The sequence below is a fragment of the Heteronotia binoei genome, chromosome 10 (assembly GCF_032191835.1).
Source record: "Heteronotia binoei isolate CCM8104 ecotype False Entrance Well chromosome 10, APGP_CSIRO_Hbin_v1, whole genome shotgun sequence".
Lineage (NCBI taxonomy): Eukaryota > Metazoa > Chordata > Lepidosauria > Squamata > Gekkonidae > Heteronotia > Heteronotia binoei.
This window is the reverse complement of record NC_083232.1, coordinates 58,228,990-58,244,177: the sequence shown is the minus strand read 5'-3', so window position 1 is coordinate 58,244,177 and position 15,188 is coordinate 58,228,990. Positions and strand designations below refer to the sequence as shown.

The 15,188-nt window shown below is 42.3% G+C and overlaps 1 protein-coding gene across 1 annotated transcript in view; it reads right to left on the bottom strand.

The window, feature by feature from the left end:
* Positions 1-7,017, bottom strand: part of CHN2 (chimerin 2) — a 213,430-nt gene extending 206,413 nt beyond the window's left edge. The window contains exon 1 of the mRNA XM_060248726.1: positions 6,624-7,017. Coding sequence (XP_060104709.1) covers positions 6,624-6,672 — 49 coding nt within the window. The 5' untranslated portion in view covers positions 6,673-7,017. The remainder of the gene's footprint in view (positions 1-6,623) is intronic.
* Positions 7,018-15,188: the final 8,171 nt, after the last annotated feature.

The window sequence follows — 15,188 nt, the reverse complement described above, 5'->3', positions numbered from 1 at the left end:
TGGTTTCTGCTTGCCACAGGAAAAAGGCAGGGCAAGCTACAGCCCCGTGGCAGCTTGTGCAAAATTGGACAGAAGCGCTGCAGAGAAAAGACCGCAACAAGGCTAGTGGGGAATCAGTATGGATCTGTTTTCATGGATTTGCCTTCTAATACAGCCATTTGAAAGCTAATTCCTTAATACTGTCAAAGCTTTTTAGAAATAAAGACTATGGAAATGCTATGTGTTGACATTATTAAAATAATCTTAATTAAATTAATCCCAGTTAAACGGCATTGTTTGTTTAGCTAGGCAAATGAATCTGTTCAAACAGAAGTGCCAGATTTTTTCATAGTCACCCACTGTGCCTGCTGAAGTCAACAGAAGCCAAGTACATCCTTTTCCTTTTAAAATATAAGAATGTGTCTGAAAAATCTAGCATTAACATTCCTTTGGTAATTGTTAATGCACAAAATACATGAATAATTACTTTCTAAGTCTCATCTTTTACAGAAACCACAGGTGTGGGGGATGTCTACAATGCAGAAGGCAATACAGAAATAGATGCACAGAAATACTTTTCCCAGAGTTGTACACATATTAAACTATAAAAACATTTAACCAGTGTTTCACCTGGTTCTATTTTCCATAACACAGAAGTATTCCAACACTGAAAATATATATAACCACTAGGGTTTGGCACCTACTGGAGGAGAAAGCAGAAGAGTTTGGAGAAAAAGTAACTATCCAAGTGAAATGTTGTTGACGAAGCACATTTAACTTCCAGAAACTCTCAATTGCTACTTATTATATAAACTCAGTAGGCTGTTATTTCCCGTACTTCCATTGCCACTGCCTAGTTACTGTAGGGGACCATAATGATGTATTACCAATCAAAGGCTCTGTATAAATGCTGTGTGTTCATCAATCACAATGCTAAATCCAAGGAGTCAAGAGCTGCAACTCACACGGATACCAAATAGTTTCTGCTTGCCCATTCCTGAATAACAGACCACTCTGACCTCAAGCACCCTGAAGCACAAGCTCTAGGCCTCCACTAGTATAGTATGGTCTTTATTAAGAATAGGTACAAACCAACAAAATCTGACTTCCACAGACTTTTCTTGTTTACAAACCAGTTCATGGTTCATGAGGTCTGTGGGGACCCAGAAGATGACTCAGTCCACTTCCAAGTCAACTCTCCAGTGCTGCGCTGCCACCACAGCCAATCTGGAAGTGGCCTCCTGAGCGCACTGGCATTGCACCGCAGGGGCAGCACAATCTGGAGGTTCTTCCAAATAAAGCCTCTTCTGTGAGGGTTCATGATGCAGCCAGAGGAGTTTCATGTGAAATTTCTTGATGGCCCTAACCTATGGGTGGGAGGCCATTGGTTTAAACAGTGGTTGCATTCCATTCTGTTATCATGTTGTATATGGATTAGCTGAAGAAATATATCTGATGGCAGGGGAAAAATTGATAACGGACATAATTGTTTATTAGTCTATAGGTACATGGGAAGTACTACACACCCCATAGGAATCATGCTATTTTAGTAACTGTTCCCCATATTCCACCCAAATATGCTTGTAGCAATCTGTTACACTGTGCTGTTCAACTAAATTAGCTAACAGCTTTCATTTGTATTTTCCCGAGGCTACACAAAATGGTGCTATATGTGAACACAGCTAAAATAGCATCTGTACCTGGCCAAAAAAAAAGAGCAGAAAAATCAAGCTCTGTCTCTGAGCCATAAAAAGTCTTTTGTCACTAAAGATATCAGTCACCAAAAATATGCTCATGTACAACCCTCATTAACTGTGACCTGAACCTTTTGCTGTCATGGAGGTGATTTTGAGGAGCCAGGCAAATGGCTTTTTACAATGGCTAGTAAAAAAACCCCACTGTGTAGTGAACCTTTTAACCTCCAAACAAATGTGTGGAGCCACATCAACTTCCCCCATGACACAGCTGGGCTGGCCCAGATCTAGAGCAAAGATCCAGTGCAACAGCAAAGATACTAGCAACTGCAGTGTAGTAAAGTTGGGTCCAGTGGCCAACAAAAGGAGCCAGGTTGTGTCCCTGCATTGCAACTCACATCACTGACATAAGGCATTGTGTCTCAGTGCTGTGGCTTACAGAATAAGGCTACAAATCAAACTGCTTGTCCTATCACTACCAGAGCAAAAAAACCCTAAACCAAACCATATCAAGCAGCACACAATTTTTCACCTGATTGCTTTGATTTTTCATTTTCACCATGCCAGGTAGCTATAAATACATCAAGTGGAAGACAAGATAATTTCATGCCTCTTGGAATGACAAAAGAAGAAAGACTCAAAATGATAACTGGTATATAAATGACAAGACCGGGTAGATATCAGCTCCTTCCCTGAACTGTTTGCAGTCTCTCAACATTACTTTCTTGTGATCAGATTCTTCAAGGGACACCAATTCAGAATTGTTATTTTTGGTGCCACTAAAATGTCATTTTCATTTTTAAAAATGAAATTAAATAAAATGTCATTTTCAAAAAGTCACTGCTAAACATATGGAGCTGTAGATAACCTTTGTAGCTACTGTACCATGCTTTCCAAACAATATAATTAAACTCAAAGTCAATTACATCCTTGTACTTTGCCACTAGCCTACTTGCCAGAGAACCATACATATCCCAGACAAACATCCAAATGGCCAACAACCCCTTCCTCTTTACCTTGGTCCACAGCAGGTATGGAACTGACAACTTGAGGAATATCAGGCAAACATTCTGTCTATGCACCACCTTCTAGATCTGGTCAAAGAAGGAAACTCCATGGAAACCAGCTACATCAGTTGACCTCTTTACAGGTCAGCAGGTAAGCCTTCCAAGTCAAATTTGCTTGTAAGGATGAGAAATGGATTTGTTAATCATGGATTGTTTCGCATTCTGCTACAGCTTGCTCCCACACTTGTATGGCCTACACTAAATTCAAAGGGAACTGGGCCTGGTACAACCTATATACAAATATGTGAAGAGAGTTATACATGCCAGCTTCATAGATCTCTGCTGGGTTATGTCAAAAACAGGAGTGCAACTTTAAAAGCAGTGCTGCTGAAATTCCAAGTTCTTCATGCTTAGAGAGACTGATCCTAGTTCTTGCTTCTTTACCATGAGTCAGAGCAAAAGAAGAAGAACCTGATGGCTGCTTCTGCCCAATCAGCAATAACTGGTCAGAATTACAAGTCTCTGATTTTCTCCTTCCCCAAAGGAATGTGGTGAATTAAAAACTTCACAGGTATCATTCTGTGTTTCCTGAAGATGTCCAGTAAATCTGGCTTTTTTTCTACCACACTAAAATCATACCTAATGATTCCAAACAGAAAATAAACCATAATTTGATTTTGCATTATTACACTACTGATTCTTAACTCTCTCCATCCTGAATATCACATCTAGCAAAGCAGCAATAAGACAGTGTTATGCATATATACACAGGTCAACCTGCATTCATCTGCCAAAATATCAGTTTTCCTTCAGTAAGCAGTGGATCATATGATGATGAAAAGTCAAATAAATAGAAATAATTATATATCATCTGCAAAACATCTTCTCTATATGTTAATCATTAAATATGCTATGGCTGTACATTCAAACAGTTGAACTGTATGGTTAGATGTCATTAGAAGGAGCTCAAAAACTCGCTGAGCTGAGAATAAAACCACAAACAGCCAAAATGTGGCTGCATTAAGTCAGATATAGTGGACCCACTGAAAGTGGAAACTTCTCTGCACAGGGAGAACACTAGCATTTTACTGAAAAATAATACAAAATAATTACAGTGGGTCTATCTTTTCTTGGACCAGTTTCTGACGGAGTCAGGGATATACAAATAATTACAATTTGAAACTCCAAATGAGGAAACCAAACAAATGTGGAATAACATAGATGTTGACATGTAAAAACACAAGAAAAAACACAAATATTTTCCATTTGCAAATGTTTTAAAATACATTTCCAATTTCTTAGTATTTGTTTTAAAAATGGCTTGTGGCCTTACTGAACCTGAAACTTTACTCAGTAGTTGTGTAAGTATACACAAGTATGAACCTTTGAGCCTATAATTAAATGGCTTCCATAGGAGCTATTTCTCTGTAAATGTCACACAAAGATTATTTTTACATTAAAAATACATCAAACTTCTGATTTCTCTCTTCTCACCCCCACCCATATTTCACATTGACTATTATCTCCCAAATCTATTGCCACCATAAAATTTTGAGTTCATCAAATCTTCCATTGCTAATATCCTTTAATTTTTTATGCCAAATATGTACAAAATCACAATGCAATCTTAAAAGGAGTTACACATCCTTCTAACTCCACTGGCTTGGAATGCTGTAACTGGCCTTAAAATTGTATCCTATTACCAATTCCAGAACACCACCTTTTTTTCCCCCTGGTGAATTAACTGTCTGTATCTGTTTATTGATATAACGATGTATAAATAAAACTCCTCCTCAGGCTGAGGGGGATATATTTTGCATGCTCCGCTCCCCATAATTAAATGCCAGGATCAAATGTAGCAAGACTCGGAAATGCCTCTGTTCCTGATGAGTGTCCATTGACATGACTGTGTGGTGGCTCTTTACTCTGTTCTAGAACAACATCTACGGAAGGGAATAGAAATTGCATGGGGGAATGCTTTAATGACTGCATCCATCACTATCATATTTAAGAATGTGAGAACTACATGTAAAGTTTGGGTTTTATTCTGAAATGCAAATGATGTAACACATCAAAAAGAAAGAAGTTTGACTGTCAGATTTTAAAGCCTTGCCCTCTAGCACAAGATTCCAGATTGGATCCAACATTTTTCCCACTGGTGGAAAAAGGAATAAGGAGGTTGGTTCCTTTGACCCCTTCCCAAAAGGCTATACTGGGGATTATGACTTCTGCATGGACAAAAGCCATGTGGGACAGGTGCTACAATGAGGCTGGGCGCAAAAGTTGCCTGTATCCAGCTCACAACTTTCCATTCCGAAATGTGACACATGACCTTCAGTATCCCAGACTGGGATACTGGCATTTTGGATTCACCACTGGAATCTGAGTTTCTGTTTATTTCACATTACCCATTTCACAGCTTCCAGCTGACAATTTTGAATGTACAAGATTCATCACAATTGGGGGTTCTTTTTTAAAAAATCCCAACTTTAAACTACCCAAGAGATTGTTTTTATAGAGGTTGTGTTCAGGTAATAATTCCTACATTTTCCATCTTTCCCCCTCCCACAAGTTCTAATTTTAGTCCTTATTTTAAAGTAAATGGAATAAATACCAGTTTGCATATATATTATGGTTTCTGATTAGCACTAACCATTGTAAATAGAATAGCAGCTTATGTCTATTTTTATAAAATAGCATACAAAAACAGCATACAAAAACATAAGTGACAGCACACTGACAGGAGAATGGAGCCCTTACAACAAGCATCTTTTGACTAAGCCCTTCCACTTACTTGTCTTGGATAAAATAAATAAGTACAAGATCAGTTTCTTAATCTTTGTTCACCTTTGAAAAAAGGTTTACAAGCTTTTTGATGCCAAGGAGACTGTGGTTACACTTTTTCCTGGGTGCTCTTCGTGATATTCAGAAGTTACAGCAAAAAAAAAAAAAGCTACTGGAATCATAAACATTGTATGAGGTAGGCACTCAGTATAATCTCAAGAGTAGTTTCAGTGGGGGTGGAAGAAACCCAGCTGAATAGACCTGATTCGGATTCTGAGAAGACTGGAATTAGAATTGCTCTCATTGTATGAATATTCATAGGAAGTGCTGCTTCTTATGCTTATTGCTACTAATTGTCACAAGACAATATAGATAAGTCATTGCCACAAAGCAGCTGACTCTGCCCCACGCCAAAGTATCATATCCCTCTCACGCGCACACACACAGAGAGAGAATACAGAAGGTGATATTGGGTCTCGCAGACGTTGCACTCCTTGCTACATCTGGTTTGGCAGTTGCACAGGTGTCATCGCACTTGGAACAAACTGCTCAGCAAAGCACAGATATTTTAGAGACTTTAGGTGCTCCTATTTTATAAATTCTTTCCCCAGAAATAAAGAAGAGCAACTGCAATTTAGCAAGCGTTACACCTGACACCCAGATCTGCAAGGTGTTGGAGTGACTCAGTGACATTTTGCCATGTTTCCCATCCCTTGACAGAAATCAAATATCACTGCAAGGATTTGGGTTTAAGAACTTCTTGCCTACGTAGGGTCCAACTGCTAATGGAGGGAAAAGGCACCAGACTGAGGATGTGATGTTTCCCCCTCAACGCACACCAAGGAGGCAATTTGCTTGCTTTTAACCTCAGCTGTCCCCACACATCCCACTTTTTCGTTCTACTCCTCCCCTCTGAGCTGCCAAGGGGAATGCAAGCATTTTGCTTCGAGATTAAGATTCCCACCTGTGCGTGCAGCAACCAGCAAAGTAAAAAAGGTCAGCAAATCAACTGTCCTCCTGTGCAAGGAGAGATCCGAAGCAAAGTTTCCCCCCTTCCAAATGCCTTGAGAGGCTGCAGCTCCGCTGAGGCTGGCGCTGCGAGGATGCTGCCAAAGGAAGGAGCGGGTGATAAGGGGAGGAAGGAGACTTGTAAACTTACCAGAGGAAACCGATGAGCCAGACAGGCTGGAGTTGCTGGACGTGGCCATCCTCCTTCCTGCTGCTTCCTCAGTGACTAACCCAGGTGCTGCTGCTGCTGCTGCTGCTGTCCGGCTGCCGCCGCTGCTGCCCGCACCCCATGGCAAAGTGCGGGAGCGGCGCTGAGCGAAGCAGCAGCAGCACCACCACCACCACCAGCCGCTGCCGCCGCCGCCGCCCGGGCTCCGCCGGCTGGCAAGCCAAAGAACGCGCTCCTGCGGCCGGCTTGCTGGCGCCCCGTTCAGCCTCCGCGGGGGAGAGCAGGCGCTCTGGCTGTCCAGAGCCGGAGCCCGCGCTGCTTCCAGTTCCTTGCCCTCGCGCCTGAGGAAGGGAGGCTTCCCGGGGAGTCGAGTCGAGCCACCCCGCCAGCGCCTGCCTTCGCTGCCGCCCCCAGCCCTTCGCTCCCTTCACCAGCGCCTTCGCGGCTCCACCTCCTCCTCCGCCTCGGCTCCCCTCACGCACACAAAGGAAGCCGCCGAGCAGAAGGAGAGCAGCGCCACTTGCCGCGCCTCACTACTGAGCCGGCAGCCCCAGGCGGCGGAGGGGCACGAAGGCGAACGACTGGCCCGAGCCTGCCCCTGCACAGCGGCTGCTCCCTCGGCTGGCTGGCTGGCTGGCCTCGGCGGGGCTGGCCCAGCGAGCGCGGCTCCTTCCATGTGCCCAGGCTGCTCGCGCCGCCTCCCGCGGGCGGGCGGGCGGGAAGGGGAGGGCCAGCCAGGCGAAGCCGGGGAGGCGTTTCCCGCGCGGCTGCTTGAGGAGCTTCGCTGGGGCCTGTTGAACTTCTCGCCTTACCTGGGGGGCAATGGGAAGGGGGAGAGGAGCTGAAGCGCCTGGCGTTTTCCCCTTGTCTGTAACACCTTCTGTCAGTAGCCACACTGGTCACCACAGGCGGCACGTCTGGGAAGGGAGGGAAGAGGACAGGTGTGTCTAGAGTGTGTGTGTGTGGGGGGGAGGGGGGTGATGGGTCGAGCTAAGTCTAGGTATTTGGAGGACACATTGATTGGGTGGCACAACCGATGGTGACTGAATCGGGAGCTTGGGCTTGTGAGGAAGCGGGGGGGGGGGGGGGAGGAAACCAACAACCCCCCCCCTCCTCTTTGTTGCACCCTTGAAAAAGGCAACCTTTGCAATGGATTGTTAGTCAAGGGCCTGAAAAGAAATGTACTGCTTAGAGCTTTTATGCCACCTCCACACAAAGGTCTTCTTGGGCTGGGCTAGCCTGGAGAAAAAGGTAGAGAGAACTTTATCTCCCTGCCTCCAGGGATGGCCCTGCCACTAGGCAAAATAGGCAATTGCCTAGGGCGCTGACCTTCGAGGGCTTGCATTGGATGCACATTTCCCCCACAATTCATCTGTTTCTGAAAATTGGTTATCAGTGCAGGTGTGAGGTGCCAGAAGTTAGCCTTGCCTAGGGTGCCTGCGAGATAGTCTAGGGTCAGACCTGCCTGTCTCAGTAAGAGAACATACCCAGTGAAACTGATGGACAGTAGATCTTGTACAGACAAAAATAAGCAGGAGTCTCAGGACCTCTGGAAGATTAATCAATTATCCGAGATTATTGCACAGTCAAGTGCTACACACAATGCATTGTTATCTTGTGGAATGAACACATTTGCCACAGGATGAAACAATAGCTGTTTAAAAGAGGGTTAGATAGTTTCAGGAGGGATTAGACACTAGATTTTTAAAGTATAGGTCCCACAGTGAGTACTAGTCATGACTAAAGAAAAGTTCCATATTTGGAGGCAGTATAACTTTGGCAATTGCCAGGAGGAACAGCAATTTGGGGAAACTGCCTTTCGTGCCTCTGCTTGTGAACTTCTAGGGCATATCGTTGGCCATTTTGGGAAGTGGAATAGTGGAAGAGATGAACCTTTGGTCTAATCCAGCATGGTTGTTTCGTCTGTCATCTTCACTATGGACTCTGCCCCTCCTCTGCATGTTGCCTCAGTCTAATGCAGTTTTAGGAGCATGTGTGTGGCTGACATAAAAAGTCATATATTTTATCCATTCTCTCTCACACAACATGGTATTATCCAGCTTTACCAGACTGGTTGACAGAATGCTTGCCTTCATGTTTTGATTATTATTAAAGTTACAATTTGAAAATTAGATTTGCACATAACCCTGAAAGGTATATAGATCAACAGTGCCTAAATGTGTGTCTGTTTGAGGGTGAATTGTTTTCTCAGGAAGGTTATATACAAAACTTCCATAATTTATTTTTCTTAACTATGCAGATTAATCTTTCTATAGAAATCCATCAATGAAAATTTCCACCTCCCGACTCCTTAAGGCACAGGAATAGTGAGCAAAAAAAGAAGTAAACTCTGTAATTTGAAAGCAAAGGGAATGTTCATCAAAAAATGTATGTGCAAAATGGACAGAAAAAGTTCCATACCAGCACTGTAAACCAGAGGCTGCAAATTCGCTTGTCTTGCTATTTCAGCTGCGAAGACTATGCCCAGGGGAAATAGCTGTATATGTAGGCATAGTGTGTAATACATAATCTTGTGAAAACAAAGGATCCACAGTAATATTGAGCAAATATGAAATATACAAGTTAAATAGTTCAGAGCATTGTGTGTTTTTTCACATTCAAACTTAACATGTATGAATTACATTAGACTGTAATTAAATCTCTCCAAACTCGCTCTCACAAAACAGAAGTTTATTTGTTGAATAATTATTTGAACAGACAGGAAATCAAATATAAAGCAAGGTATCAAAGCACTTGCATATATACACACTATTATCCAGGGTCACACTAGTATATCTCACGGACCAGAAGGATTAGTTTAGTGCTTAATTGGAATCAGTTGCTGGAGTCAAACCTTGGAATCTTTTCTTGAAAAAACAAAACTCTGGTTTCCAATGTATTCATGAGGCTGGAAAAGTTCTCTCTTAAGTACAAGCAGAGTGTCATTTTTTTTCACTGAAACAACTTTGGCAAGACTTCCAAGAAAAGAGAAGCCCAGTTGCAAAAGAGATTTGACCACTTACTGTTGATAGCCCTCCCTGGTAGCTGAATACTGGTGAAAAGATGTAGCCTAATTTGCTGGCAAACAATATGCCAATAATCCCTCTAGTGGTTGCTCTGTAGATCATGCAACAGTTACCAGAAACCTTCAAACTGAGTCAAGTTCTGCAGGCGATTAATGATAAATGAAACACTTCAATTTATTAAACATTTTCTAGTTATATATTATTTATTTCAGATATTTGTTACAACATCTTATTTGAAGGGCTGGCACCTGTGCACTGTGAAGTCCACACAACAGGACCAGCTACATGATATCTTGTATGCACACAGCATGTAAGGCAATAGCAAAGCAAACACTGGTCTATAAGAGTTTCCATGGCAGAACAGGTGGAGTGTATAGCATCTAAAATATTTTTAAAATAATGTTTTTACTTGAACAGAAAGAGATAAACTTTTTGCCCATGATGGGAGAAGAACAGGGATGTACAAATGCTCTGAATCGGAATAGAATTATTTCCAGCATTCAGGAGTGTTTGACAGCCATTCTTGTGCTTCACTGCGTGGTTTAATTTTCCCAGGGGGTGGGAGAGGCAGTGACGTGAGAGAATGAATTAGCCTGACAGTGATGTCATCCAGCCATAACAATTTGCCAGTGTCCCTACAAAACAAGATCATCCTTGTAGGAGTTGCTTTGTACAGTATTCTTACTCTCCACCAATTAGTACATTATGTCAGTGATTTGGGGAAAGTGATTCTTCATAAGTGCTGCTTCTGATTTTGCATTTGCAGTTTTGTTCTTTGGGAGTGGTGCCTGCTAGGTAGAGGGAGGGGAAGGCCTGTTGTGCAAATTTGCAAACGTGTTTAGGGGATGGCATGGCTTGTCACTTGAGATGGGCAGATTGAGGAAACAGAAGGAAGGGTTAACCTCCGTACAGTTAGCAGCCTGCCCACCAGCCCTACAAAGAGAAGAGGCTAAGGCTTTGCCTGAATATGCTGACAGGCAGGCAAGGATGCCAGAACAGATGGCCAGACTGTCAGGAACTGCTAGGATTTGAACTTGGAACTCTGCTGCCCCATGTGGCAAATAACTGAGGCTAAAAATGGGATCCAGTTGCAGGTGCTTGTAAGGAGACTCAGAGAGGCTCCTTACTCATTGTTTCCTTACAACACAAAGCACTCTAAAATCCCCAAGGGGGTCTCGGGATTCTTTCCTAGTTAACTGTGGATCTTGGCATGAGCTTTGACACAGGCTGCTGCCTTGTGAAGATGGTCTACCTGGCCTACAAACTGGGCAGGGGCAGACTGGCCATTGACCTTACAGGGAAACTGTTGACACATAAAAATAAAACTACATAACTTTTTTAGTAGAAAAAGCCTAGCACAAACTCATTGGCATATTAGGCCACACACCCCTAATGCCACACAGGGCTTTTTTTCTGGAACCCCCCCCAGCAGGAACTCATTTGCATATTAGGGCCCCTGATGCCAAGCCAGTTAGAACTGCATTCCTGTGCATTCCTGCTCAAAAAAAGCTCTGCAACACATGCATGTGAATTAGCTTTAAAAAAAAGTATTAGGGAGGGTTACATGGAGAAATAAAACAAAAACAGTCTACTTGACTAAGCTACATCTTTCTGGTTAGTCCAAGATGGAGACATTTGGCTACACACACACACACACACACATTCAAAAGTCTAAACAAAAAAGGGAGAAGAAAACCCAAAATGTCTACCTGACAAAACTCAAGTAATATGTCCCAATTCTGACTTGACCAGGCTAAAGGTCAGTTCATTATGCCCTTCTAAGGTGGGAACTTCTACTCAATGCTCCATAGGCTCAACCTATCTACCAATTAGCATAGACAAACAGGTTATCCAACAGAAATGTCTTGGTGGGCTGTTGCCTCTGAGAGCTGCTGTGGACTATAGAAATCACACCTAAACCCAGCAGTTGCACAGGTGCCATTTGGATCAGACCCTTCAGTGGCTATGATGGTTACCTGGCTGTAAATCTGTAGGAGGAGGCAATGGGTGAGCCAACCCTGTCACACCTTATGTTACTGTGCTTCATGGTAAGAAGTGAGGGTTTTCTCCCCCACCCCAACCAGAAAGGCTGGAAGAAAAATGCTGCAAAAAACTAACTGATAACAGCGAAGGGAGGAGGGAAGGGGACAAAGGATTTAATTCCTCTCCCTCACACTATATATATATATTTTAAAAAACAGACTTTATAACCTCTCTCACACATCGAAGAATCTGAGAGTGAGTAGAAAGATTACTCACTTGCCAATTCACACTTTCCTTTGTCCACACTGCATTTGAGGAATATCATTGCTGATAAAAATGGGAGCTTTTTCTTTTATCTTTTTGGAATTTTGGATGAAGGATCCATTGGGCCAAAGCTACCAACCCTGAGATGTTTCTATTGCTAGATTGAAACAAATAAAAATAACTATCAAAAGTTGTTTCATAATACAGTCAGCTTTAACTTAAAGGTTTAAAGATGATAAAAGAACAGAAGCAAAACAGTCCTCCCTATTTATTTATTTATTCCTTACAAAGATCATCTCTGTCATCAATGGGAACTAATTGTTATGAGATAGTCTCCTTTGTTCTTAAATGAGAGCTTGGAGATGCCTCCCAGCCAAAAAGAGGGGCTGATTTTATGAGCAGCTGTAGAAAAGCACAGGTTCAAGTCTGCAACATAGAAATCAGAGCAAGAGAAGCCATGAGTTGACTAAAACAATCTGGGATATGGGGCTTCTCTGGGGATCTGATGTCAGATATCAGTTATGTCACCTCATTACTTCTGTCTGGGCTCTATTTGCATAATTGTAAATAGACCAAATATTACAACAGTGTCATAGACCTCCAGTGATCTCTCATCTAAAGGAAAGCAAACCAGTTAGCAACTGCCCATCAAACTTCTCAGCATTTGGGGATTTACAGAGTATGTACCAGCATTTATTTAACAATTTTTGATGCTGCCTTTCTACCTGATCAGGGGCCCAAGGTGATACACATAAACCATTAAAACATTTGAACAATTATGACCAGTAAATTATAAAATAGTTCAATAAAAACGTAACAATACCTGGGGAAGGAATTACAAAATTTGGTGCCATGACCAAAAAAACTTGTTCTCAGGTTGCTATCTACTTATTGGCAGATTATGTGTGCAGCTGAAGCAGGCCTCCAAGGATGACCAAGAGAGAAGGTAGGTTCATAAAGTTCATATTATGCTTTTTAAACACAGAGAGAATGTGATCTCCTTGGAACAGAACTACAGCCTTAAGAGAAGAGAAGCATAGCATACAGTTAGAAACAAACAGGCATTTATTCACCACGCAAAATAAAGATTCTGCAGAAAGGATAGGAAAATCATACAAGAAAGTCAGGTATGCATAACAGATGTGCATCTTACAAAGCTCTGAAGAGGTTTTCCTCCATATTGCACACATCCCTCCCTACAGTTGCTCCAAAATCAATAGTCTGCAGCAATTCAGTGCATTCAGGTCCCTCATACAATATCCATCCTAATTCTCAACATGCTGTTTTACTATAGTTAACTGAATCCTAATTCTGAATGGGAGATGAGGTTCTTCATCATTCATTTTCCTTGGTCCATCAGAATCCATTTTGTTGACCACAATTTCTTGACTCATACTGATGTGCAGGAATCAGTTCTTTGTGGTTTTATTGTGCGGCATTTATAGTTTATGTTTTGTTGTACAGACATTATTTATACTATAGTGAATGAAGATATCGGAATGATGCACATCAACAAGACCAGGGATCACACTTCCATTGCTACAACTCAAGTAATAAAGTGTTAAGAGCAATAAGCCTGCTTCTTCCTCTCACTTGCAGTGCTAGCAACTGGGCTGGTGACATAGATACATGGCTGGATAGGATCTTGGGAGAGAGCCTACCAGCTTACTACCCCTTAGCCCCACTTTTTTTTTTTAGAATGTGTTGTCTAGTTGCAGCTGACTTATGGCAACCCCAGCCATGGCAACAGATGAGCAGAGGTGGTTTGCCTTCCTCCAAATGGCAACCCCAATTTTCTTTGGTGGTCTCCCATCCAAGTACTGGCCATGGCTGCCAAAGCTGTCCTTCAAAACACTGTCATTGCTTGGACATGCTGAAGAGAAGGACTTTTTTTTTGAAGAAAAAGCCCAGCAGGAACTTATTTGTATATTGGCCCACACCCCCTGACTTCACCATTGTTTTACACAGGGCTTTTTTTGTAGAAAAAAATCAGGAGGAACTCATTTGCATATTAGGCCACTCCTCCTGATGCCAAGCCATCCAGAACTGCGTTCCTGTTCATTCCTGCTCAAAAAAAGTTCTGCTGAAGAGCAATGTTCCCTCTAAACTGCAAAGTCTTTTGAGCAAAAATTCTACTTTGTGATCTACTGGCATTAAAGTTGTGAGCTATTGCATAAATTAGTGTGCTCTGGGGTCCTCCTTCCTGAGCTAAGAAAAAATGTGTGAGCTGGAGGCTAAAAATCTGTGAGCTAGCTCACGCTAACTCAGCTTACAGGGAACACTGCTGAAGAGTGATCAGGAGCCAGGTTTTCCTTAAATACTATGTTAATTTAAATGTACTCCCAAGTTCTTTAAAGGTTGATTGATTTTTGTTTTTTAGAAAATAGGCTTATTTCTATCATTCTTGAGCACATAGATCAGGATGCAGAGATATCAGAGGTCCACTGCTCTAAACCACAAAGATGTACAAACCATTCCGAAGGCAGTTAGACTTAAAAGTAACCTCCACCATGGCAGCTTATTAAAAAGTCATAGCAAAGCAACAGTCATGCCTCTTCAAATGGAAGATGACAGCATAAGTTCCAGCAACACAAATACACATGCATTATTCCCCACTAGTACCACATTTATCATTTTGGTATATAAGACACAAGTACAGTTGCAAGAATGTCATACAATAGGGGAAATCCTTGCTCACTCCACTTCATCATCCTGGATTGTAGAAAGGATATAGCGGAACCCTCAGTTTTAGCCTTGAACTCTCTGGCTTAACCCTGGCTTATGATATTCATGGTGGGCTCTACATGCGTCATTCTACCCTTGTGTGTCATTCAAATGGCTGACCCAGAATGTGGAATAATAAAAGATCCTTGTGGTGAGCTGTTAGCTTGGTATGTTGTTATTAAACAAAACTGGGTAAACCATGCTAGTAGATCTCAAGACAACTTTACACTGAAGATACAAGGTGTACACACTTAGGAGGGATTCTTGAACTGTGCACTGAAAGGCAGACTAAATGGTGTGTTCAAAGAGACTTTTAGGGAGGCCCAGACTCTCCTACAGGTGGTCACAAAATCAGGAGGGGTGAAGAGAAACAACATAAGCTAGAGAAGATATCTGTGGGAGACTAGAAGGGAGATATGTACTTGTTGCTCACAAATGCTGTATATGTATAAGTATTAAAAATATATGCATGCTTAATGTGAGACTCTTACTTTGTTTGTGCTGGAGGGGGGAAATAGTGTGGCAAGGTAAGACCTTGCAAGCGGGTCCC